Consider the following 21,911-nt stretch of genomic DNA (forward strand, 5'->3'; position numbering starts at 1 on the left):
TTACCTAGAATATAAGGATAGACATTAAATCTGTACTAAACCTGAACAAAAAAAGAGATACTAACCTGTTGTCAATCTGAACATGAACATTTTGCCACCTTTCGGCTAACTGATCGGCCTTTTCTTTGTGCCAGTCAAAATCAAGGTCCCGTTCTTTGTATGTCTTAAACATTTCATCACTGATCGCTTTAGCCTTCTGCAGCTCATCCTCCAATGAGTGGAATACCTCTCTCTTCTCATCTACTTCAGCCCTCCATTGCTAAAATACATTAATAGGTGGAAGTTATAAAAATGTGTCAACCACTCACTGAGCAAACACGTTATTTACCTAATTTTACAATTTATTTATAGCAGTCCCTTGACTGCTATAAAATCAGAGAAAGAAAAGAATATCTTTCATATACAAAAATAATATATTAGGTTAAACCTTATGAGAGTTATTTTTAAAATAACTCTCTCTTTCAGCAAGAGAATAAATTACAAATAATTTAATTTTTAGCTTCAACTCCACTTGCTGCCAACATGAACTGATTATAAAAAGCTATTGTCAAGAAGATTCAAACTTTCAAGATCTCGCCTCAAATTACAAATGCCTGAACATACTTATTTGCAGTAAGCTATGGCATTATAGAGATATGCAACAGAGTGAATGTAAATATAATCAAATTAAAATATTTAACTATTGATGTTTGAAGATCGAAATGCTAGTGAAATACTTTCAGAGTATGACCTTGAAAAACAGCCAAAGGTGAGACTCCTACCTTTAAAGTACTTATTAGATTCTCGATATTATTCTTGTCTGCTGTTACTGCTTCTTCTTCACACAGTTTTGTCTCATACAGCTTTACAAGGGCTTCTGCATCTTGCGTGTATTTTATCACAAAATTAACAGTTTTCAACCTAATAAGGAGAATTAAACAACAGCCTTCTATTGGTAAATGTTTATTTTCCCATCATGCAGCCCTGAAGCACCATTATGATACATAATATAGCATGTTCTTCATGTTGAAACACTGACATATTACCTACAAGACATATTCATCTGACTGTCTTCTTGATAGATAGTAGGGACCACAAGTGGTATTTAGCAAGAGATTCCAAGATAAGATGGTCTTCTTTCAAGTCTTGTTTAGACCAAGCTTGAGAGGAAAATCCTACAGACTGCAACGGCTGAGTTACTAAAACTTTAGGCAAAATGTGAAAAGATCATACACCGCGCCCTAATCTCTGTGGCACATTCCCTTTCAACATGAAGAAGCATCCCAAATCTTTAGAAATACTTACTATATTGTTAAGGAAAAATAAAGGTGAATTATAAATATTCATAAAGTGAATATTTTAAATGCGTGGCACATATGTAAAAACAGGACAGTTGTCGGGAGCAAAGTCACGTTAAAACAGTGGTCACATACTTCTCTATGTAGGTGGAAGACATAGAGTAGACTTGGTTCATGTTCTGAAGGACCACACTGAGCTCAGAGCGTAAGGTAGGGACTGATGGAGAGGCTGCTGCCTGACTGAAAAAGTCTTCACATTTATTTGTGATTGTTCCCAAATCATCTTTCAGACGCTCCAGCTCTTTCTTGAGTTTCTATGAAAGAGAGAACAAACAGTGGTATTAGGGGTTTTCACTCCAGATGAAACAGTTTCTTTAAACAGGTTTTGTTTGTTTGTCTGTTTTTTTGTTAATCATCGCCTGAGGGTATTTTTTCCATTGATTTTTTAGAGAGTGAAAGGGCGAGAGGGAGAAGAAGACAAAAGGCCAAAAGGAGGGAGAGAGGGAGAGTGAGAGGGAGAGGGAGCCACATTGATGTGAGACACATGGTTTGGTTGCCTCCTGCAGGCGCCCCAACCTGGCAGGGGATCGAACCCAGGTACCTCCCCTTGACTGACAATCGAACCCTCAACCCTTCTGTGTATAGTATAGGCTGACACTGTGCTCCAGCCAGGGCTCTTTCAACAGTTTTAAAACTCACATTTTACATTATGATCACTGACTTAAAATTCTGCATATGCTTTACTTTTTAGCAAAGGAACTAAGCCATAGTATCAGGTTTTGTTATCATTAATTCCCTTATTGCTCATCTTTTCAAGCCCAAACATCTAACTTAGTGCTTTTGCATGTAGCATATGGTCAACAAACGTCTAATGATTTGCACTGTGAGAAGCCCTTACAGCCTCCACCATGATAGGTAAGAGGGGACCTATTTGCCTGAGTCAGAGGTGGAGGGGAAGTAAAGAATGCTGGTTTACAATAAGCAATAAGAACATAATCACACCTTACAAAGTGACCACCGGGCAAAGTTGAGCATGTTAGAAGTTACAGGAGTTGGCAGTCATTAAGATAGTAATTTACTTTAAGTTAAATTATACCTCAACACATTTACAAATCTCACCTCCTGCTCTGTGATTCTGAACACACTTTCATGCAAATCGTCTCTTTCCAGTGGAGTTCGGATCTGTCTGATCAACCGATCTTCACAGTTCTCTAACCGAAGTCTAATGTTTCTCACTTCAGAGATGTAGAGATTATAAACTGATTCCTCTTGCTCCTCTGTGAATGTAAACATAATGATTGGAAAACATCTTGTTTTCTATCATTTGGATGCTCTTCTCATGTTTTTTTTTATAGCAGTTTTATTACTACTGGAACATAGTGAGTCAGACTAATGTTACCAGATATCACCACAAACTCATCCTAAGGACATAAACCTTAAAATTGTGACCTTACAATTTACAAAGAGTTAATAAAATTTCCCTAATGCCATTTGAGGTGCTCATTTCTATCATATTATGTTCAAGGAAAGTAATATATTGCTCTTTCATGTTCAGAAAAATGTGAATTGTATTAGTTGTAGATTAACTAAAAAAGTAAATAAAAATCCTGAAAAATGAAAGGTAGATTAAAATATGTTCATGTTTAAAATTTTTTAAAATAGAATATTACTAATACAGCTTTTGTCTCTAAGTAACATCAAAAGAGTTTAGAATAAAATTTATATTAAATAAAAATTAACTAGACAAAAATCTTTTCCTTTAACCTTTGTGTAAAGTTTGGTTATGGAAAATCTCTACACCTTCCTCTCAGTTTTGCTGTGAATCTAAAGATCCTCTAAAGAAGAAAGTCTTTTTTAAAAGTCCAAGTTTGGTACATGGAAAAATAAATGAATCTTTTCTGAAATGAAAAGATCATCATTCTGAACACTACACTGCCAAATCATGAAAATGTTGAAAAGCAGATGCATTAAGATGCCACCATTTGTCATACTATTTGGTTGGCATCTTTTTATTAATTCATCAACTAGAAAAAAAATTAATCCCTTTTTGCATATTCACACCTTAAACATGCTTTTAATTTTTCCACAACCGTGTCTACCTGTCACAGGCTGAGTGGCATAACATACCTAAGACTGAAATTCCCATTCAGAGCAGGAAATAGCCTGTATTAAACACCTATGTGGGGTCGGCGGGGAGGAGGGGGAAGACAAAGATGCCGTGCTTTACCTCTTTCTGCAGATTTCAGGAGTTCTTGATAATACTGCTTACACACATTCACCTCCTTTTCCAGCTGTGAGATATCTGGGCCTGAAAATATCTGGGATTCCTGGCTATCTTCCAGGAAATCTTCAAAACGAGACTGTAGATTACTCAGTACTTGCTGATGTTCACCAGGTAACATCGTCTTTATCTAGAGAAGACCAGGGACCATATAACTGAGTGACTATAGTACTGAGTTAAAATTAGATGGGACAGATCTCAGATTAAAGTTTCATGCTATAGGCCTGTTCAAATCAATAGTCATAAATACAAGAACCATTTGAAATTAATTTTCCTCTTTGTTAACAATTTCGGGTTTCAAAAAACAAAGAAGAACAAGACTCTAAAATTCATTAAATGACATTAAACTGGACTCATCTCTGGAAGTCCAAACACTATATCCTGTCTCCCTATCAAAATATAAGCATCAAGTGAAATGTGTGATCTCCAGATGACCCCAATTCTTAGAAAGTGCCCCATAAATAGTAAGAATATAACAAATAGCATGGAATGAGTGAATGAACACTGGCTCTGCTGGAATCCATCCTATTGTATAGCACAGTGGTCGGCAAACTCATTAGTCAACAGAGCCAAATATCAACAGTACAACGATTGAAATTTCTTTTGAGAGCCAAATATTTTAAACTTAAACTTCTTCTCACGCCACTTCTTCAAAATAGACTCGCCCAGGCCATGGTATTTTCTGGAAGAGCCACACTCAAAGGGCCAAAGAGCCACATGTGGTTCACCAGCCACAGTGTGCGGACCACGGGTATAGCAAATACAAACTCTATTCTTCATGACAAGGTACCCCACATTTTTGGACAGGTTAGGTTAAGGTGTAGATTTATACTTACTGAAGCCACATTGCTAGCTCGGATTTTATCAATTTCGTTGATGAGATAGTGCCAGGATACTACACTCTTCATGTTTATGTGAGTCTCATGCCAAAGAGTTAGGACATTCTGGTATTGTTGTTCAATTCTGAAATACATGAAAGAAAACACAGATTAAGCTTTTTCCTTGAACACATGCTACAATTTCTCTCCTTTCTTTCTTTTTTTAACGAATGTGTGTGGGTGTGAAATAGCCCATGTTTGCTAGTTTTAGATCCTTCTGATCCTGTGGGCCCTGACAAAGTATTGATTATTTATTTAACCTTCAGAGAGCTTCCCAGATCATTTCAGCTAATGCACACGAACCTGTTTGCAAAGTCAACCGCTTCTTTGTTTGGTGGAGGGACTGAGAAGCACACAGAGGGGACCATGGCCTCATTCCCCGTGGGGCTGATGACCTTCCATTTGGCGCGATGAGAGTTGTTTGCCAGAACACATTCATCATCTTTGTAAATGGTTATCTGGTTTAAAATGAAGAACAGAACAACCAAATGAGATCATTGTTGATTAATTTTTTTTTCCATACCCAAATCTTGGGAATTGTTGTTGTCGTTTCTTATGAACAATGCCAGAAACTGGTCTGTTTCTAGGAGCTTAAGTACCTCAATTTGTCTGTAGTCACAGATGGCTTTGATTGGAATAGATGTTTTGAGTGGACAGTCAGGGTTCCTTGGCTTCAGCTGAATTATTGTTTTTGCTCTCCCCACCAGGCTTGCCACTGTGCTTTTATACTGCAAGAGCTCTTCTTTCTCCTCCTACGTAGTAAATAAGACAGATTTTAAGTGGCAAAAGACTTGTGGTCTCTGTTGTTTGGGGGCTTTACAGAAATTCAACCATCAGAGAGGCCTCCCTGACCACAAGGTCTAAACTTTCTTTTTTTTTTTTTTTAATATATTTTATTGATTTTTTACAGAGAGGAAGGGAGAGAGATAGAGAGCCAGAAATGTCGACGAGAGAGAAACATCGACCAGCTGCCTCCTGCACACCCCCTACCGGGGATGTGCCTGCAACCAATGTACATGCCCTTGACCAGAATCGAACCCGGGACCTCTCAGTCCGCAGACCGACGCTCTACCGCTGAGCCAAACCAGTTTCAGTACAAGGTCTAAACTTTCAATCCCTCCCCACCCCCTCTTATATCTCCCTTCCCTGGTTTTGTTTGTTTCGTTGTTTTCTTCCTCGTTAGCATTTACTGTTGTCTAACATACACGTATATTTTACTGATTTGCCATGTTTATTGTCTACTCCCACCTCTAGCCTGTAAGCACCATGAGGGTAGGGGTTTCTTGTCTGTTTTATTCATACCCTACCCTCAGCACCTAAAACAGTACCTATGATACAAAAAGTACTTAAGTACTTGTACTTGAATGAACACACACACACACACACACACACACACACACACTTTAAGCATTTTAAAATATCAAAGCTATCATAGAAAAAACACTTTTTTATGTTACCAAAAATACTAAAACTAAAAATGAATGTTTATATGCTTGATTAGACAAGGTGGAATTATTAAGAGTACTAATGAAATATTCAGTCGTGCTTCCTATAAAAATATAATGAAAATTATCAAATTCCCATTGTACATTGTACATCACTAATGAAACTCCTAGGTAATCTTCCTAGTACCATTGATTCCTGAACAAGGTCTTCCAGCTTGTGAATGCTGCTGGATCTGTCACAGCTGTACTTCCGCTGAATGGCATCTTTCAGATTCCTCAAGTGATCAGTAGCTTCTTTGGTGTCATTGAAAAACTAGGGGAAGATGAAAACTGGTTGTTAAAGTAGATTATATGCCAGTAAAGTACAGAGTGACCAAGGTCAATTACCGGGGCCCTTTGTGTACCCCTCATCGGTGAAAACAGAATAAAATCAAAACAATGCAACGCAATAGCCACATCCCTCCTTTATCCCAATAGCAACTCTTAAACTTAGATAATTATGAGTGAACAATAAATGCCCAAGGTTTGTTAGATTTCAAGCAATTCTTAGGTAGGGGTGAAATTCCAAGAATAATCTAAAACTTCTGAAGAAGAATATATTTTTGAAAAGAGTTCTCGGTAATGACTCTCTGTACTGAAAATACTTCCTTAATAAGAGATGTATTTGTAAAATAAAGATTTTTCTGACACTTTAAGATTGTTTTTATTAAGGATTTCCACCTTAATAGAATGCTTCAATGTATCCTTTGTTTTACAAACAAAGCATTTCAATTCATTTCCCCTTGCACCTTAGGTACAGGGTCTTACAATACATGATGAAAGCATTTCCTGTGAGTCAGCCAAAATCGCAATGCCGTGGACAGAAGTGGTGATCCCATCACATACCTCGAAATAGGCAGTGTTCTCCTTTATGTGCTGCTCCACACACTGGCAGAGCTGCAGGATCCAGCTCCACTGAGTCTGCATTGCCGCTCGGTAGGCCTGAGAGGTAAAACCCAGGCACTGTCAGCGGGGAGAACAATGACATGCACACCCAGCAATGCTTTCAAGGAAAAAAGGCTCTACTATCCACATAGATAGTAAGGTTTTGTTTTTGTTTTTTTTAGCAGATTAAGACTTGAAAATTAGGGTAGTGAATGCCCCTCTAATCTAAGATTATCACTTGCCTAAAGCCAGTCCTAAAAGTTTCAATGTCAACTTTTTAAATCAGTCCAGTCAGTTTCTTTCAAATTTAAGTTATTTTTTCTTAACATAGTAAATGGAAGAAGCTATTTTTACGTGAAAAAAAAAATTTAACATTTGAAATGGATGCAAGCTAACCCTCTACTCCTTTCTCACCAATCCTTTTTGTACTCTGTAGAATCCTCAAGTTTCCTTTCCTTTTATGACACTGTCCCTTCAACTTTATTTCTTCTCTCTGAATTTATATATTTCTGGATCATAAAACACGCGTTTGACACAAAATATATGGTTTTGTAGTTTTCTCTTTGTTTTTGCTTCTAAAACTAGGCCAGAAGCTCTTGGGACTGGAGTAATTAATTTATTCGTTTTTACCAGGAAAATATTTGGGGGTTTTGGGATAGGGCAAAGAAGAGAATATGCAATCAATCCTATATTACTGTAATTCTGGCGTTATAAAAACTGTAATACTAGAAATTGTAATTAAAACATTTGTTTGCTTTAACTTTTATTTAAGACAAAGCATATCTTTCATGAAGGCAAAAATATTGTATAAGATACCTCCTTAGGGGAACATGCAATACCCTTTTATATTTAAGGTGCAATTCACTGCCTTCCAGAAGAGGGCACTCTAGATGCTTTAAGTAAGCCTATCATATTTCCTCTTGGAAAATTTCATTCCTGCTGAGCCTATGTTCAGGCAAGCTTTTGTGTGGTATGTACGTGCAATTTCCAACTGCACTGGAAATCCGGCGACATGTCATGACTATATTATCTGTTCCCCCAAATGAAGCTACTTTGAGTAAAATGGCTATTAAAGACCTATTATGCATTGTTAGATTAGTAGTTTCTTTTTCATATAAAATATGAAATACTGTTGATAACCATTATCCATGTACGCACAGATATTGACTAAGCCAATGAATTCATAAAGATGACTAATCTTATCCCCAAGAAACATGTCATTAGATTAACATTTCTACATAAAAGTAACCAGGTTCACATTCACATTTTCTATTTCCATCACAATCCTTAACCTATAATCATGTTTCCTACCAGCTTTCATCTCTCTACTCTGGGGACAATTCCGTCTTTAGTTTATCACCGTTCAAAAGTGTATCCAGACCCTTCATTACTCCAATTTCCTTCCCTTATTACCATCCTTCCTGCTCTTGTATCTAACATTCCTACCTGGCATTTCATGTGGATGCAAATCCCTATTTTCCTATAAAAGAAGGTCAAATGACACCTGAAATTTCACTCATCTTCTGTGTCATGACAATGTCAGTGAACTAAGGCATTTTTTTCTTCATCTGAGACACTGTAAAGCATGTCCCGTGGTAAGCACAGCTGCATTTCCCTCTGGAAATATACATCTAATCCATGTCTGATGCTCCTTGCCACCTTACTTAACCTCTCCTCCCCGTCTTGTTAGTCAAATTTAGAAAGTCACTAACTCTAACAAGTATATATCAGACCAGAAAACTAAACACACCACCACCACCATCACCACCACTGCATTTTATCAACCTGTGTGATAAAATCCCACATCAACTATCCACCTTCTGGATTAGAAATGTGCACTCCAATGAGACCTTTCCAGAGTGTCCTTTCAATGCACTTCACAAAACTAGATCCTAAGTACAATTATTAATTAAATAACAGTAACGAATACTTCTTAAGAACATACTACGCACCCTAAACTATACTAAGTAGGAACCTTACATTATTGCTCTCATTCTCACCACAGCTCTACAGGGTAGAAGCAATTTTCCCATTTAGGCAGGAAGGTGAGGCTTAGCAAGGTTACACCACTTGTGCCATGGCACAAGTCAGGAGGAAATAAAACATCACAGCTTGGAAAGTCAAAGTCCTTTATATTTCCTGCAATTTGCCTCTTGGGTTACAGGGGTGACAAAGGTACCTTTACTTTCAGTGAAGGGCAGGTGACACACTTAGAACAAGGGAAGTGAAGGCAAATCAGGATGATGTATCAGAAACATTGCTGTGGAGCCAGGTTGTAATAAAAAATTGGATAGCTGGCATTTTTTCAATTTGTCAGCAATGAAAAAATACATAGGGTGATAATCGCATGTGGATATTCAAGCATGACTATTACACCTCCTGACTCACCTCAATAGTTAATCGGGCTGGGTGATTTTCCAGAAGCAGCTGCTCTGCTATCTCCTGAACTGACTTAATATTTTCTTCCTTTTGCTCCAGTTCTCTCATTAATTCCTAATTCAAGAAAGAATTCAGAAATGCATTAGAAAAAGATCTAAACCTGAAATACCACTTTAACATTCCATTACCATAGTTGCACTTACAGCATGGTAATCTTTTTTCCGGGCTATGTGGGTATTTCTTTCACTCCAGTCATAAGCAACTTCCTCCTCTTCTTTTTCATTCAACCAAATAAGCTCATTCGTGGCACGAGTTATAAAATTATGGAGCGTATCAAGGTGCCGTTCCTGATTCCTGGATGTATTCTTTAAAAGGAAAACCACTGTAAGAATCACATCTTTCACAAACAGAGATAAAGGAAACAGAAAGTATAAAATAAAAACTTACCAAGAGTTTTGCGTACAGACTCTCTAACCTGTGCAACTTCTCTGCGTAAGTTAACTTAAGAGGTGCCGTCATTTGGATCTATAACAAGGTGTAAGAAAGACACCAAGGTTATGAATCTTGAAGATTTCTGATTCCTACTCAATGTATCTATTACCTTTTCACAGGGTCTTTACATGAAAAACAAAAACAAACAAACAAACAAAAAAAAACAGTAAGCTAACATGAAATAGATATAGATTTTGAATGCATATACCTCACTGATCTTAGCTTCTTTAAGGCTACATTCAAATTCTTCAATAGCTCGGTGAACATTTTTATGGTTTTCTAAATGGCTTTCAACACTTGGCAAATCTGATCCCCATTCAGTGCGGTCCAGCTGGCCCTTTAAACAGAAAGACCCTAGGTTTAAAAAAAGAAATTGATAGCAATAAAGATGGAAACTTTCAGGTAAAGGAAACACTTTTTTTTTTACCTGCATCTCATCAACCCAATTCAAAAGATCCTGAACAAATTTCATGTTGATTTCCTCTTCCGTTAAGTTCTGATCCAGCAAAGAAGACTTTAGAAGGGGCTTTCGGATCTGCATCAACTTCAGGGTTTGCAATGCATTTGTGTCTACTCCTGAATTGAAATTGGGAACTAATCCTGTTGGGAAACCAGGTGTATAAACTGGAGTGAGGGATGGAGTCAGGCGGGAAGTCAGACCTGATGACAGGCCAGATTTCATACTAGAAGGGGTGAGGGAAGGCGTTAAACTCTGGGTCAGCCCTGAGTTCAGACTGGGGTTTAAGGTCTGTGCAAATCCTGAGTTTAAACTTTGAGTGATTCCTGATATCATGAGCTTCGTCTGTTCTGTCGTCAGCATGCGTCCTTTGCTGTACACTGAGGAACAGTCATTCCTTAAGGCCATAATTTCATCGCGCAGTTTTGCTACCCTGAAAATAAAACCAAAAGGGATGAGCTATGAGCTATAACATAAAAATTATTCTCTATAAAGAGCAAGCCCTAAGGTAAACTATGGACTTTCGTTAATGACAATGTGCCAATACTGGTTCATCAATTATAACAAATGTATCACACTAACGCAAGACGTTAATAGGGGAAGGAGTCATGTCAGGAGGCATATGGGAAACTCTACTTTCCATTCAGTTGTTCTATTAATCTAAACTGCTAAGTACAGTCTACTATTTGAAAAATACATTGTGATCATATTGATAAAATTTTATACCACATTTTTTCCCCACAGAATTGTACCATGAGCACTTTCATTACCACACAGTCTTTATAACTATCCTATATAATAAAGATGTACTATGCAAATGGTCATTATGCAGTGAAGCATAACAACTGACCGCATAACAACTGAATCACCCATCAGCAGGAGGGTGGGGCAGTGAGCTACAAGCGGGCAGCAGAGAGCTACAGGAGAGGGCAGGGCAGCAAGCTATGAGGGGAGGGGTGGGGGGCGGGGGGGGGGGGACGGAGGGGGAACAACAGGAAGGTAGGGCAGTGGCTAGAGAGCTGCTGGAGGGCAACAGCGAACTATTGGAAAGCTACTGGCACAGGGATTTGTGTGCAGGGCTACTAGTCATTTATAATGAACATAATTACAGAACTATGATGTGATAATTCTCCTCTTATTTGACTTTTAGGAAATTTCCAAACTTTTGTTATTATAAAACATTTCTCATCTAAACCAAAAGTTTTTATCTGTATTTATTTAAATGTTTTATTGTTATAATTCCTAAATTGTTATTAATTCCTAAAAGTGGACCAACTGAATCAAAACATCATTTACAACTTTTTATATATATACATATACATTTATATATATATATATACACACACATACATATCCATATACATATACATTGACAGCAATATATATAGCATACAGTCAAAAAGATTCCATCTCTATCCCCAGACCTACTTCCCAGAGATACAGCTTTTTATACCCATATATTTTCCCAACATTTTGTTATAAAACATTTTCATATAAAGAGAAAACTAGAACACTGAATTAAGAAAAGATACTTTTCAAATACACCCACACATATTTTAACTGTATGTTTAGTACTACAATATTAAATATTGTATGTATTATTAAATGTTTTTCTATTATTTATCTTTGAAGAACAAATACCTTTTAACACACCAACATATGCCAGAATTAACGTGACATGCATTTTCAACTGAAAAATGCGTAAGAGATATAATTCACAAAATCGTCCCACTCTACATTCCCATCATAAGGGCCCAGGAAATGGTGACACAGAAGGACAGGGCATGAGCAGGTGAGTAGCACATTTACCTCTGCACCAACTGATCTGCATGGTAATATTTTCCATCAATCAGTATCTGCACATCGATTACATGCTGGCGTAAGAGGTTCTCACATTCAAGTATATAGCCGGCAATTTCTGCTTCATTCTGAAACTGCACCCCCGATTCTAACCTTTTAGCATCCTGTATTTTAAAAGAAGTCAATATTAATTTTGTAAAACAAAGTGTCAAAACTAGTAAGATATATTGGAACACAAGGCTACTCGAGTTCTTTTTTCCCCCCCTTCTGGTCCAAAAACATGTTTTGCCTCTGTTGACTATTTCTCCATGGAGCAAATACTGCTCCGAATATTTAACAAACCTTAAGTTTCAGTGGCAAAAATACCAAGAACTGACCACATGCTATGCAAACGTTTTTAGTTCATCCAAATGCACAGATCCCTCTCCCCCAATCCCAAAGGCTCCTAAAATTAACTTACAGCCTGAAGAGCATTTCGAGCAAGTGTCAATTTGTCTGCACAGATGACACTGTCCCTTTGAACTCGGTGGGCAATCTGCTGCAACATTTCCAACCTAAAAGAAGGAACAGAACAGAATATAGCCTCTTCCTCCGAATCTCAGAGCTCACAATCGCTGAAAAAGGCCGCCGTCCGCTGAGACTAACACACAATCCCACACCAGGGTTCCCATACCTGTGTCCATCCACGGATTCATTGCCGAAGCTAATGCAGGAGTTGATTAGCGTTGGCCCACAATGAACAGAGACAAAGTTTTCATTTGAATCGAGGCTGGTTCGAGTGCTCGTGGTGTTACTAAACACAGAGTCACTACTATGGTAGCTGTAACTACTACTGTGCATTTCTAGCCCCGAAATGATATTCTTTCTTGACCAGCAAAAGTACACTAGAAAGTAGATCTGCAAAAAGCACACATCTACTTCTAACGGTGAAAAGGTGGCAGCTGAATGTTGCTGCTTTAATGGCTCCTTAAATATGCTCCTACATGCATATTCAACACAGAGAAAAGAATACGCTGATAACTATTCAAAAGAATCTCGCCTAAAGCCACGAGTTTGCTAGCTGAGGTTTGCCTTTTGTAGCTTGCATTAACACGCTGCAAGTATGGACAAGGCAGGCTGATGGGGCGGCACTGAAAAAAGCCTGGCCAAATATTTTCACCGAGTGTCATCCGATTGCAACCACCTAAAAAACAGCTCAGATGCCTCATCGAAGCCCAGGCACAATTAGTAAAAGTTAGTCAGGCAATAGCAATCATCAGCTAAAAACCCACAAATATTCAGTTACAGCCTGGCTTTTATAAAGGGCCAGGTCTGAACCCAAATAACAATAAGGCTGAATGGTGGCATTTATAAGCATGGTAAAAAATTCATGTGGTGAGAAACAAAGTCCATTCCCATTTTAAGTTGCATGTCATTTGTTTGTTAGGTTAAATTAACTGGAGAAAGACCCACTTACCTTTCTTTCAATGACATGCTCTCAGGAATATGACTCTAATCTTACTACAGTTATTTTATTTTTTTTTAAATATATATATTTTATTAATTTTTTTTTTTTTTACAGAAAGGAAGGGAGAGAGATAGAGAGTTAGAAACATCGATGAGAGAGATACATCGATCAGCTGTCTCCTGCATGCCCCCCATTGGGGATGTGCCCGCAACCAAGGTACATACATGCCCTTGACCACCCTTGACCGGAATCGAACCCAAAACCTTTCAGTCCACAGGCCGATGCTCTATCCACTGAGCCAAACCAGTTTCGGCTACTTTATATTTTTAAAAGCCAAAATGCTAAGTAGAGTATCGAGACATTGCTTGCAATTTTCATTGTCTATGCTTGTTTTTCCTTTTCCTGGAAAAGAGTTTATCATTTGTCTTCTACACACTCCCATGCCACATAGCTATTATTTACAATATATATAGTTAATGCCAAAAAACTTGTTGCATCAAGAAAACTTAAAGTATTTATCCAGACAATCTCCTAAATATCTTCTTAACCCCCAACACTACAAAGCCACAGTTGCTTTGATTTTTTTTCTAGAAAGCAAAAAAGGGGGAATTTGAAAGTGTCTTATCAAATACAGGGTGTCCCCAAAAACTGTATACACACTTTAACAGCTGACAGCTCAATTCTGAAAATGAAATGTATTTGAATAAACACTTTCTTTATAATTATTCAAAGTGTGTGTATACTTTTTGAGGTGGGCATCGTATATAGTTAAGTAAACAGAAAATCTCAAAATAGTAAGAGCAGCTAATGTTTATAAAGCAATTATTATGTGCCTGGAAATCCACTAATCATTTTACACACACCACTTCACCTCATACTCATAACCACCAAATGTGGCAGACACTACTACATCCTGTTTACAAATGAGGAAACTGAGGCTTAAAGAGATTCATGAACTTGTCTAAAATGACGTGGCTTGACAGTTGAGCTACTAATTTAATCCGGGATGGACTGGTTCCTGGACCTGGAACTCCTGCACTGCCTTCGTTTATTAACACATAGTAAAACCCAGCTACTATTCTGATGACTAAAAACCTACTCCATATCCCTTCTCCAGCCGACTTGGCCATTGCTTCAGATGATTATCTTAGTATCTCTCTTGAATCGCCTACAAATGCCTCCCCCATAAAAGGCCCATCCCGTGTATTTCAAGTTTATGTTCGTTCCAAAGATCCAGTTATGTTGATGTAATATTAAACTTTAACAAGAGTGTAAGCAGTGATTTAATAAAGGACTGACAAGTTACACTTGCCCTCATATTGTCGCTGCTTCATGTCCCATTTCAACAACACTGAGGTCAGGTGTGGGGCACGGAGAGCATGAGTGTACTAAGCGCCTCTCCATATACCTGGCTCCCTGTTAAACTGGTCACACAAGGGGCAGTGAAAGCACGTTTTCCTCCACATTCTTGGACCTCAAAGCGGTGGAACAGGTAACCCTTGGTCAAATGATCACAGAAATAAATATAAAATTACAACAGAGATAAGTGTCATGAAGGAACGGCACATGTAAACACGAGACTTATAATAAACAAGACATCTGAACCAGCCTAGGAGATCATGGGAAAATTTCTTGAGGAAGTAACCCTAAAGCCGAGATCTAAGGATGATTAGGAGTAAAGAGAGTGGGGCAGGGTGACCTGGACTTCCCTGCCAAAGGCACAGAGGGTTGCAAACCTCCTGGGCATGGAGGAGGGTGGGACCCTGGCACTCAGAACTCCCGAGAGAGCCAGTGTGGCTGCGGGAAAGGCGGAGAGGTGGAAGCCCAGGCTATGGAGCTCACAGCTTCTGAGGAACAGAGATCCCCATCCCCCTTAGTCAGGCTGGGAGGTAAGGACTAGAATGAAGACAAATGCATCCAACACATCTCCCAAGGCACCTGCCAGGGCCACTGAGTAGAGGAGTAGAGAGAGAATGATGAAGTCAGTGACAATTTCATGGAATAAATGCACTTGTAGAAATATCCAAAGGGGAGCTTAACCCCGATATTCACTGAGTGTTTTCTGGAAGCCACCTCACTGCCCTGTAAATGGAGGTAGACTCTGGTTTCCATGGCCCCACAGAAAGCGGGGCACAGCCAAAACTATGAGAAGCAAAGCAAGTCCTTTATGGGCCTGTAAGCTGCCGGATCCAGGCCCCGGTGCTTTAAAAGCCAGTCAGAGGAAGACAATATCACAAGATCTCATTCATATGTGGAACCTACTGAACAAAATAAACTGATGAACAAAATAGATCCAGAGACATGGAAACACGGAACAGACTGTCAAATCTCAGAGGGAAGAGGGGGAAGGGTGGGAAGAGATTAACCAAAGAACTTACATGTATATATGCATAACCCGTGGACACAGCAGTGAAGGAGGGGGGAAGGGGCCAATGGGAAAAAGGAATAAAAGCCAGTTTGAGAAATTCTCATAGCTAATTTGATAGGCTTTAAACCTGTTACCATCTTATTAGATGAGACTTCACGGACCAACCCAGCCGATAAGGTATTTTTTGAATACTGCTTCACTGATTTAACCCCTCAAACCTCTTAGAAGAGTTTCTAGGTAAGAAAATGAAACTTCAGAAAGATTACGTGACTTATCCTAGGTCACACAGCCAGGGAAATGGAAAAGGTAAATGTTGGTCCTAGCTCATCCTGGCTCCAAAATGTATGTTCTTTCCATGAGAACAACGGGACGCCTACTACTCCTCCCGGTTTCCATGGCAAAAATAGCTCGGCTCACCTTTCCACTTCCGGACGCAGCGCCTTCTCCCTCTCGAGCATGGCAATGATGAGCTTCCCCCACTCTTTTTCTATGTCATTTGGATGATAACCTTGAAGGAGTTTGATGCGTCCAAATTCTATCCAAATCTTAAGAAAATTTAAAAAAAAAATAATGCAAAGCAAATATGTAAAAACAAATAAATGAATAATTATACTTGACCAAAAAAAGGAAATTTCTGCTTACCTCTAATAATTTATATAGGCGTTTGATTTTTGATTTTTCTGTCTCCTTTGGAGGAATTTCGGTTTCTTTAAACTGTAAATACTGATTGTAAAGTGCCTAAAATGAAAGGAAAAATAAATGAAAGCTCAACATTCAAAGACTTTGTTTTCATTATGGCATAATGTTACCACTTCAAATGCTACCGACTGTGTGCTATGCATTCAGTGGAATTCCTTTATAAAATTGATACTCAAGGCCTGTACTGACTGCCAGCTAGTTGGCGACTGAGTTATGTAAGGCTTGATGAGGGTGTAACTACTGATGTATGCCGTGATTCAGCAGGTGCCACACCGGTGTCTGCATAATGAATTGTGGTAAAACTTACTACAGCTCTATTAACAGTCTCATCATACAAACAAGAAAACACATCCCAAAAGATACACTTTCCGCCCTAGCTGGTTTGGCTCAGTGGATAGAGCGTCGGCCGGTGGATCAAAGGGTCCTGGGTTCAATTCCAGTCAAAAGCAAATACTTTGGTCTCAGGCTTCTCCCAGCTCAGGCCCTAGTCAGGGCTCATGCAGGAGGCAACCAATCAATGTGTTTCTCTCACATTAATGTTTCTCTCTGTCTGTCTGTCTCTCTCCCACTCTCCCTAAAAAAAAATCCTTGGGTGAGGATTTAAATAAATAAATAAAAACATACTTTCCAAATGTGGCAAATTAGCTTTTGGAAAAATAATCTGATGCAATTTCCATAAGGGGAGAAAACAAAACAAAACCTGTTCTTGTCTATTCCATGGATCTATCCTTGAAAACAGAATTCTTATCAGATAGATGGAATTAAAACTTGAGGTCAATGTCCCTCTGGCTAAGTTAAGCAGATCTCTTAGTCAACAGAGAGAGATGTTAATGGTTACTGCTTTATTATAGACATTTCAACCATGTAATTAAATTATTATCTAGTTTGCAGATACTAATTTGGAATCTCTTATTATATTTACTAAGAAGCACCATCATAAAATGAAGAAAGCATCTCCACATTTAGTAAGTGTATACTAATTATTTCATCCTGATTCATGCTGCTGTTGTTGTTTTTTTAAAGTCCCTTTTAATCTTCAGACAGACACATTTCTGATGGACTCCATTCAATATTCTGCTGGCTAATAACATTGCTAGCATTTTCTCCACATATTTTTAATTTTTTTATATTATATCCTATCCCAGGCACCAACAAGTAACCTGGGTATTCACTCAAACTTTTTCCAAAACTTAAAGAACCTGCATTAATCAGAAGCCAGTACACATTTAGCCAAGTGTCTGACAACAGGAATCCATTTGGAAACAATTTGAACTTGAAATCTGAAAACTGTTTGGTCATAAAACGTAACTGTTTTTAAAATGTTCATCAGTAAATAAGCACCAAATGCCATTATAGGCTAAACGTTGCTGTGGTAGATGTGGTGATGGGGGCCAGAGGGATCCTTCTTGTCCCGGAGATGTTTACATCCACAAAGGGAGACTACACACAAACAGCTTCAGAGCAGTTAAAAAGCGTCCTATCAACACGGGCCAAGAGACTGGGTGCCAAGGACAAACTCCCGTGGCAGTGTGAGCGAAGGGCTGCTTCACAGATGGTCTGCACAGAGGCCTGAACACAGTGAGTAACTTACACAGGGCCCACCCCAGGCCAATGCAGTCTGTGATTCCAGTGCGATCATGAAAACAGAGCTTATAACTCAAGGAATTAGACTTCACTGCTAATATTCACATTGTATGTGTTTCTTGAAAGAAAGTAGGCTATTTTGCTATTATAGGTCCTAATACATATACAAAGTGAGACAACGCATTCTTCAATTAAGTTTATGTATCTAGAATGTCTTCTATATTTCTATAATATCTTTGTCTCAAGGAGTTAGACCTGTTTTTAGGTAGTAGCACATTTTTTAAAAAATATTTTTTTATTAATTTCAGACAGGAAGGGAGAGAGAGAGATAGAAACATTGTTGATATGAGAGAATCATTGGATTGGCTACCTCCTGCACACTCCACATTGAGGATCAAGCTCACACCCAGAGAATGTAGCTGGACCAGGAATTGAACCATGACCTCTGGTTCACAGGACAAAGCTCAATCACTGAGCAACACTGGCCGGGTAGTAGTAGCAAATGTTTTACTAAGCCATGAATTCATTTATCCTGGAGGTCAGGTATGTGTTTTGAATTCACAGTGAAGTAGAGTATGGACCTCTGGCTACACAAAAGGAGGATCTAAAGCGACTTTATAGGATTCGACACCACAGGCACAATCCCAACCACGGCCACCCTTATACAAGCTCCCAGGGTCCCTCCAACCAGGTTATCTGGTGAACCTTAAACATTTTCCACACACCAAACACAAAGTGGCAAGGTCACCTCTAGAGACTCTCTCAAACCTTACACCCTCAATGCAAAACTAAGGGACTATAAATTTATTTAAGATACTGTATTACGTTTTAATTACTAGTTGTTACCTCTATTATCTCTGTATAATGGGGAGATGAGTACATTTTTTAAATGCCTATTTATTAATAGCTTGTCAAGGGCAATTTTTCTTGAAGTTCTAAATAATAGAATTGCCCTGGTCAGGTAGCTTAGGTTGGTTAGAGCACTATCTCAGTACACCAAGGTTGCATGTTCAATTTCTAGTTCAGGGCACACAGAAGAATCAGCCAATGAATGCATAAATAAGTGGAACAACAAATCAATGTTTTTCTCTCTCTCTCTAAAATCAAAAAATAAATAAAATTTAAAATAACAGAATTATTACAGCATTATTTACAAGTTAAATATCAAGTCAATCCTATTTAACCCCTGTAATGCCACTGACCTTCAGTTCTACGGGATTATTGGGAAATGCTCTCTCAGACATTGTGGTCACATGGTGTCGAATCCACTGGATGAGGTAGTTCACCATATTCTGGTATTCAATCCATTTGACTTCAACATCCTAGAACAAGAAAATGACAGGAAAAGCCCGTGGCTGTAGATAGTAAGATTCATTTCTAACACAATTTAGTCAAAGGTCATTCTTGTAATTACATATTTTTAAGCCAGACAGAGAGAACCGGCTAAACGATTTATTTCTCACGCAGTCCTCAGCCTGTCCATGCAGTCCCGGTCCTTCCCAATACACAGCTTTAAAACCACGCTACCTACAGGGGCCTGATGACCTCCAATTCTGAACCAGAGACAGGGCTGCCTGGGCACTGAGTGGAAAGGGTTCTGAGGCCACGCTCACGCACAGCAGGAAAGACTTCCACCATCCACTTGCCAGGGGCTCAAGAAGGGGGACGGACAGCTTGCATTAGCCAAGTCGGTTGCCACTCTGTCAACCTTTTTAGATCTAAGTCCCCCTTACATATGAAACTCAAAAGAACTATACATTAAGTAAGAAACTAGATAGGAATGAAAACTACAGGAAATGTCTATGGTGAGATTACTCAAGTACTCATTTAGCAAACTTTTTTTTTAAAATGGAGAAAACTAGAAGGTTGTCAACTGCTATATTCAATTAAGTATTTGATAAGCTTTCATTACGTTCAAAGCATTGTGCTAAGTGTCGTAATAAAAATATCATGTCTTAAGACATAATACCTATTATCAAAGAGTTGCCATCTAGATGGGGAGATGAGAGAAATTCATAATATGAACAGCCGAGCAAAATGAAAAGCAGTATTCAATTAAGTGTTGAAATACCTGGTAGAGTATGCTAGGAGTTGAGATAAGAATCAGGTAAGCATCAGTGTGCCTGAAGTGGTCACTAAAAGCTCCTTGGGAAGCAGCTCTCAATCCCTGAGCAGTTCTCACACTTCCAGTAATTGTTGGGGGGAGGGAGGGTGGGCAGAGGTGGAAGGAGGAAGAGAGGAGTGCATAAAAGATAGAGTCCCAAGTGAGTCAGGACTCTGAAAGAGGAATGCCCTGACTACCAGCAAACAGTTTGTATTGAGATGTCAGAGTTAAAGATGAAAAAAAGCTCCATTTATTTATGCAGAATTTTGAATGTCAGAACATCTAGAATGGAGTTAATCATGCAAGTCGTATGTAGCCACTGAAAGTTTAATTTGGTGATAGTGTGCAGAGTTGATGAGGGGGAAGGAGAAGAGGAGGAGATGAAAAGCCATAGGAAAGCTATCATCCTGGTTCTAAGAATCAGGAATGGGGTGGACATAGTGAGACAATAGAATGGCCACAAGAAACATTCTCAAGCAACAGCCAACACGGAGTCCTTGGAGAACTGCACTGGCTCAGAGGAGAGGATAACCATGGAAGCAAGTTACTTAGGGATCAAAAGAACAGATGAAACGTTTGAAAGAACGACAGGAAGAGAAGGGGGATAAGTCTAAAAGCAGCAGCATACAAAGGTGAAGTAAAATACCGGGAAAGAGCTCACCAAGATGAGCTCCTAAATCTTCAAAGTACCGGTAAATTGTTTGTAATGGTGTCCACAAGGAGGAGAGAGAAAGGCTCAGGGTGAGGGGTGCTCACCCCCAAGTGTGGGAGGCAAATCGGGCTTCCTGGATCTTCCAGAAACGCATAAGCACTGTTAGCATGGCCACTAAAACACTCACGGTTGAACTGAATGGCACAAACCCGTGGCAAATTGTGGACTAATAAAGACCCAAAGCCTCGTTTCAGAGACCTTGCCCTGCTTACAAAGGAGCTCTGTCAATCTGGCAAAATAAATCGCCTTCCTCTGGGTCCCCCTGTTAAATCAGAGAAGCAATACCGAGCCAACTTCTCTCATGGAATCGTATGAAGTAATAAACTTCACTGAAAGTGACTTCAAACATGTGATGTTCTATACAAATATCTCAAATAGAGCAGCTGTAAAACAGCAAGTTAAAAAATGAGTATCTCCAAAATGCAGTGGCGTATAGCTACTATTTATCAAACAAAAAAAGTAACTCTGAATAGCCTACTTTATGATACAGAACGAGTTTTTTCTTGCTGTATTTTAATTTTAATAATGGAATGATACTATCCAAGTGCATACAATATCAGTTTGATAAATAGCATATTAAAATCAACTTCTTTTTAAGATAAAAAGCATTATCAAAAAATTCAGTCAAGCAGACAATGCCGCATCAGAAGCTTCCAGAATGAAGAAAATCAATACTCACATTTGCACCGATGCCTTCACCGCCTTCAGGGACTTTGGGAAATGCATCATAGAGAGATGACACATACGTTATTACTGATTTCTCATCAGGAGAGGAAACATCAACGTCTAAAAGCAGCAACACAAATTATTTCAAGATGCTGACAGATTGCTATTGATCAAACCTTCAGGCCACATCTAGTCAAGGCCACAGCTCACCTTCAGGATCCAGGAGTCTGTTGACGCCAATTTTTTCTGCTACATAAAAAGCGTGCTCTAAATTTGCAAGGTTGCTTTGAATAGCAACAGTGTTCATGTCTATCAGGTCCGGCCTAGGGGAAAAAAAAATGACTGTATTAATTACGTTTTCTCAGGTGCCTTTCCAACATTATATTTACATTCATATC

General features: G+C 38.8%; 1 protein-coding gene across 9 annotated transcripts in view; it reads right to left on the reverse strand.

Annotated features, from left to right (window-relative positions):
• The window catches only part of DST (dystonin), a 414,275-nt gene that overhangs the window by 157,398 nt on the left and 234,966 nt on the right, over window positions 1–21,911 (reverse strand). For all 9 annotated transcript variants that reach the window (XM_084889121.1, XM_084889116.1, XM_084889120.1 and 6 more), the window contains 22 exons: window positions 21,724–21,836; window positions 21,527–21,633; window positions 19,234–19,353; window positions 16,391–16,486; window positions 16,166–16,293; window positions 12,394–12,487; window positions 11,943–12,097; window positions 10,104–10,566; window positions 9,885–10,013; window positions 9,632–9,709; window positions 9,388–9,549; window positions 9,194–9,298; window positions 6,767–6,862; window positions 6,069–6,194; window positions 5,036–5,188; window positions 4,740–4,894; window positions 4,395–4,521; window positions 3,505–3,688; window positions 2,397–2,554; window positions 1,413–1,591; window positions 762–900; window positions 66–259 (listed from right to left, as the gene is read on the reverse strand). In XM_084889121.1, coding sequence (XP_084745247.1) covers window positions 66–259; window positions 762–900; window positions 1,413–1,591; window positions 2,397–2,554; window positions 3,505–3,688; window positions 4,395–4,521; window positions 4,740–4,894; window positions 5,036–5,188; window positions 6,069–6,194; window positions 6,767–6,862; window positions 9,194–9,298; window positions 9,388–9,549; window positions 9,632–9,709; window positions 9,885–10,013; window positions 10,104–10,566; window positions 11,943–12,097; window positions 12,394–12,487; window positions 16,166–16,293; window positions 16,391–16,486; window positions 19,234–19,353; window positions 21,527–21,633; window positions 21,724–21,836 — 3,261 coding nt within the window. The remainder of the gene's footprint in view (window positions 1–65; window positions 260–761; window positions 901–1,412; window positions 1,592–2,396; window positions 2,555–3,504; window positions 3,689–4,394; window positions 4,522–4,739; window positions 4,895–5,035; window positions 5,189–6,068; window positions 6,195–6,766; window positions 6,863–9,193; window positions 9,299–9,387; window positions 9,550–9,631; window positions 9,710–9,884; window positions 10,014–10,103; window positions 10,567–11,942; window positions 12,098–12,393; window positions 12,488–16,165; window positions 16,294–16,390; window positions 16,487–19,233; window positions 19,354–21,526; window positions 21,634–21,723; window positions 21,837–21,911) is intronic.

This window comes from Pipistrellus hanaki (assembly GCF_964339955.1).
Source record: "Pipistrellus hanaki genome assembly, chromosome: 7".
Lineage (NCBI taxonomy): Eukaryota > Metazoa > Chordata > Mammalia > Chiroptera > Vespertilionidae > Pipistrellus > Pipistrellus hanaki.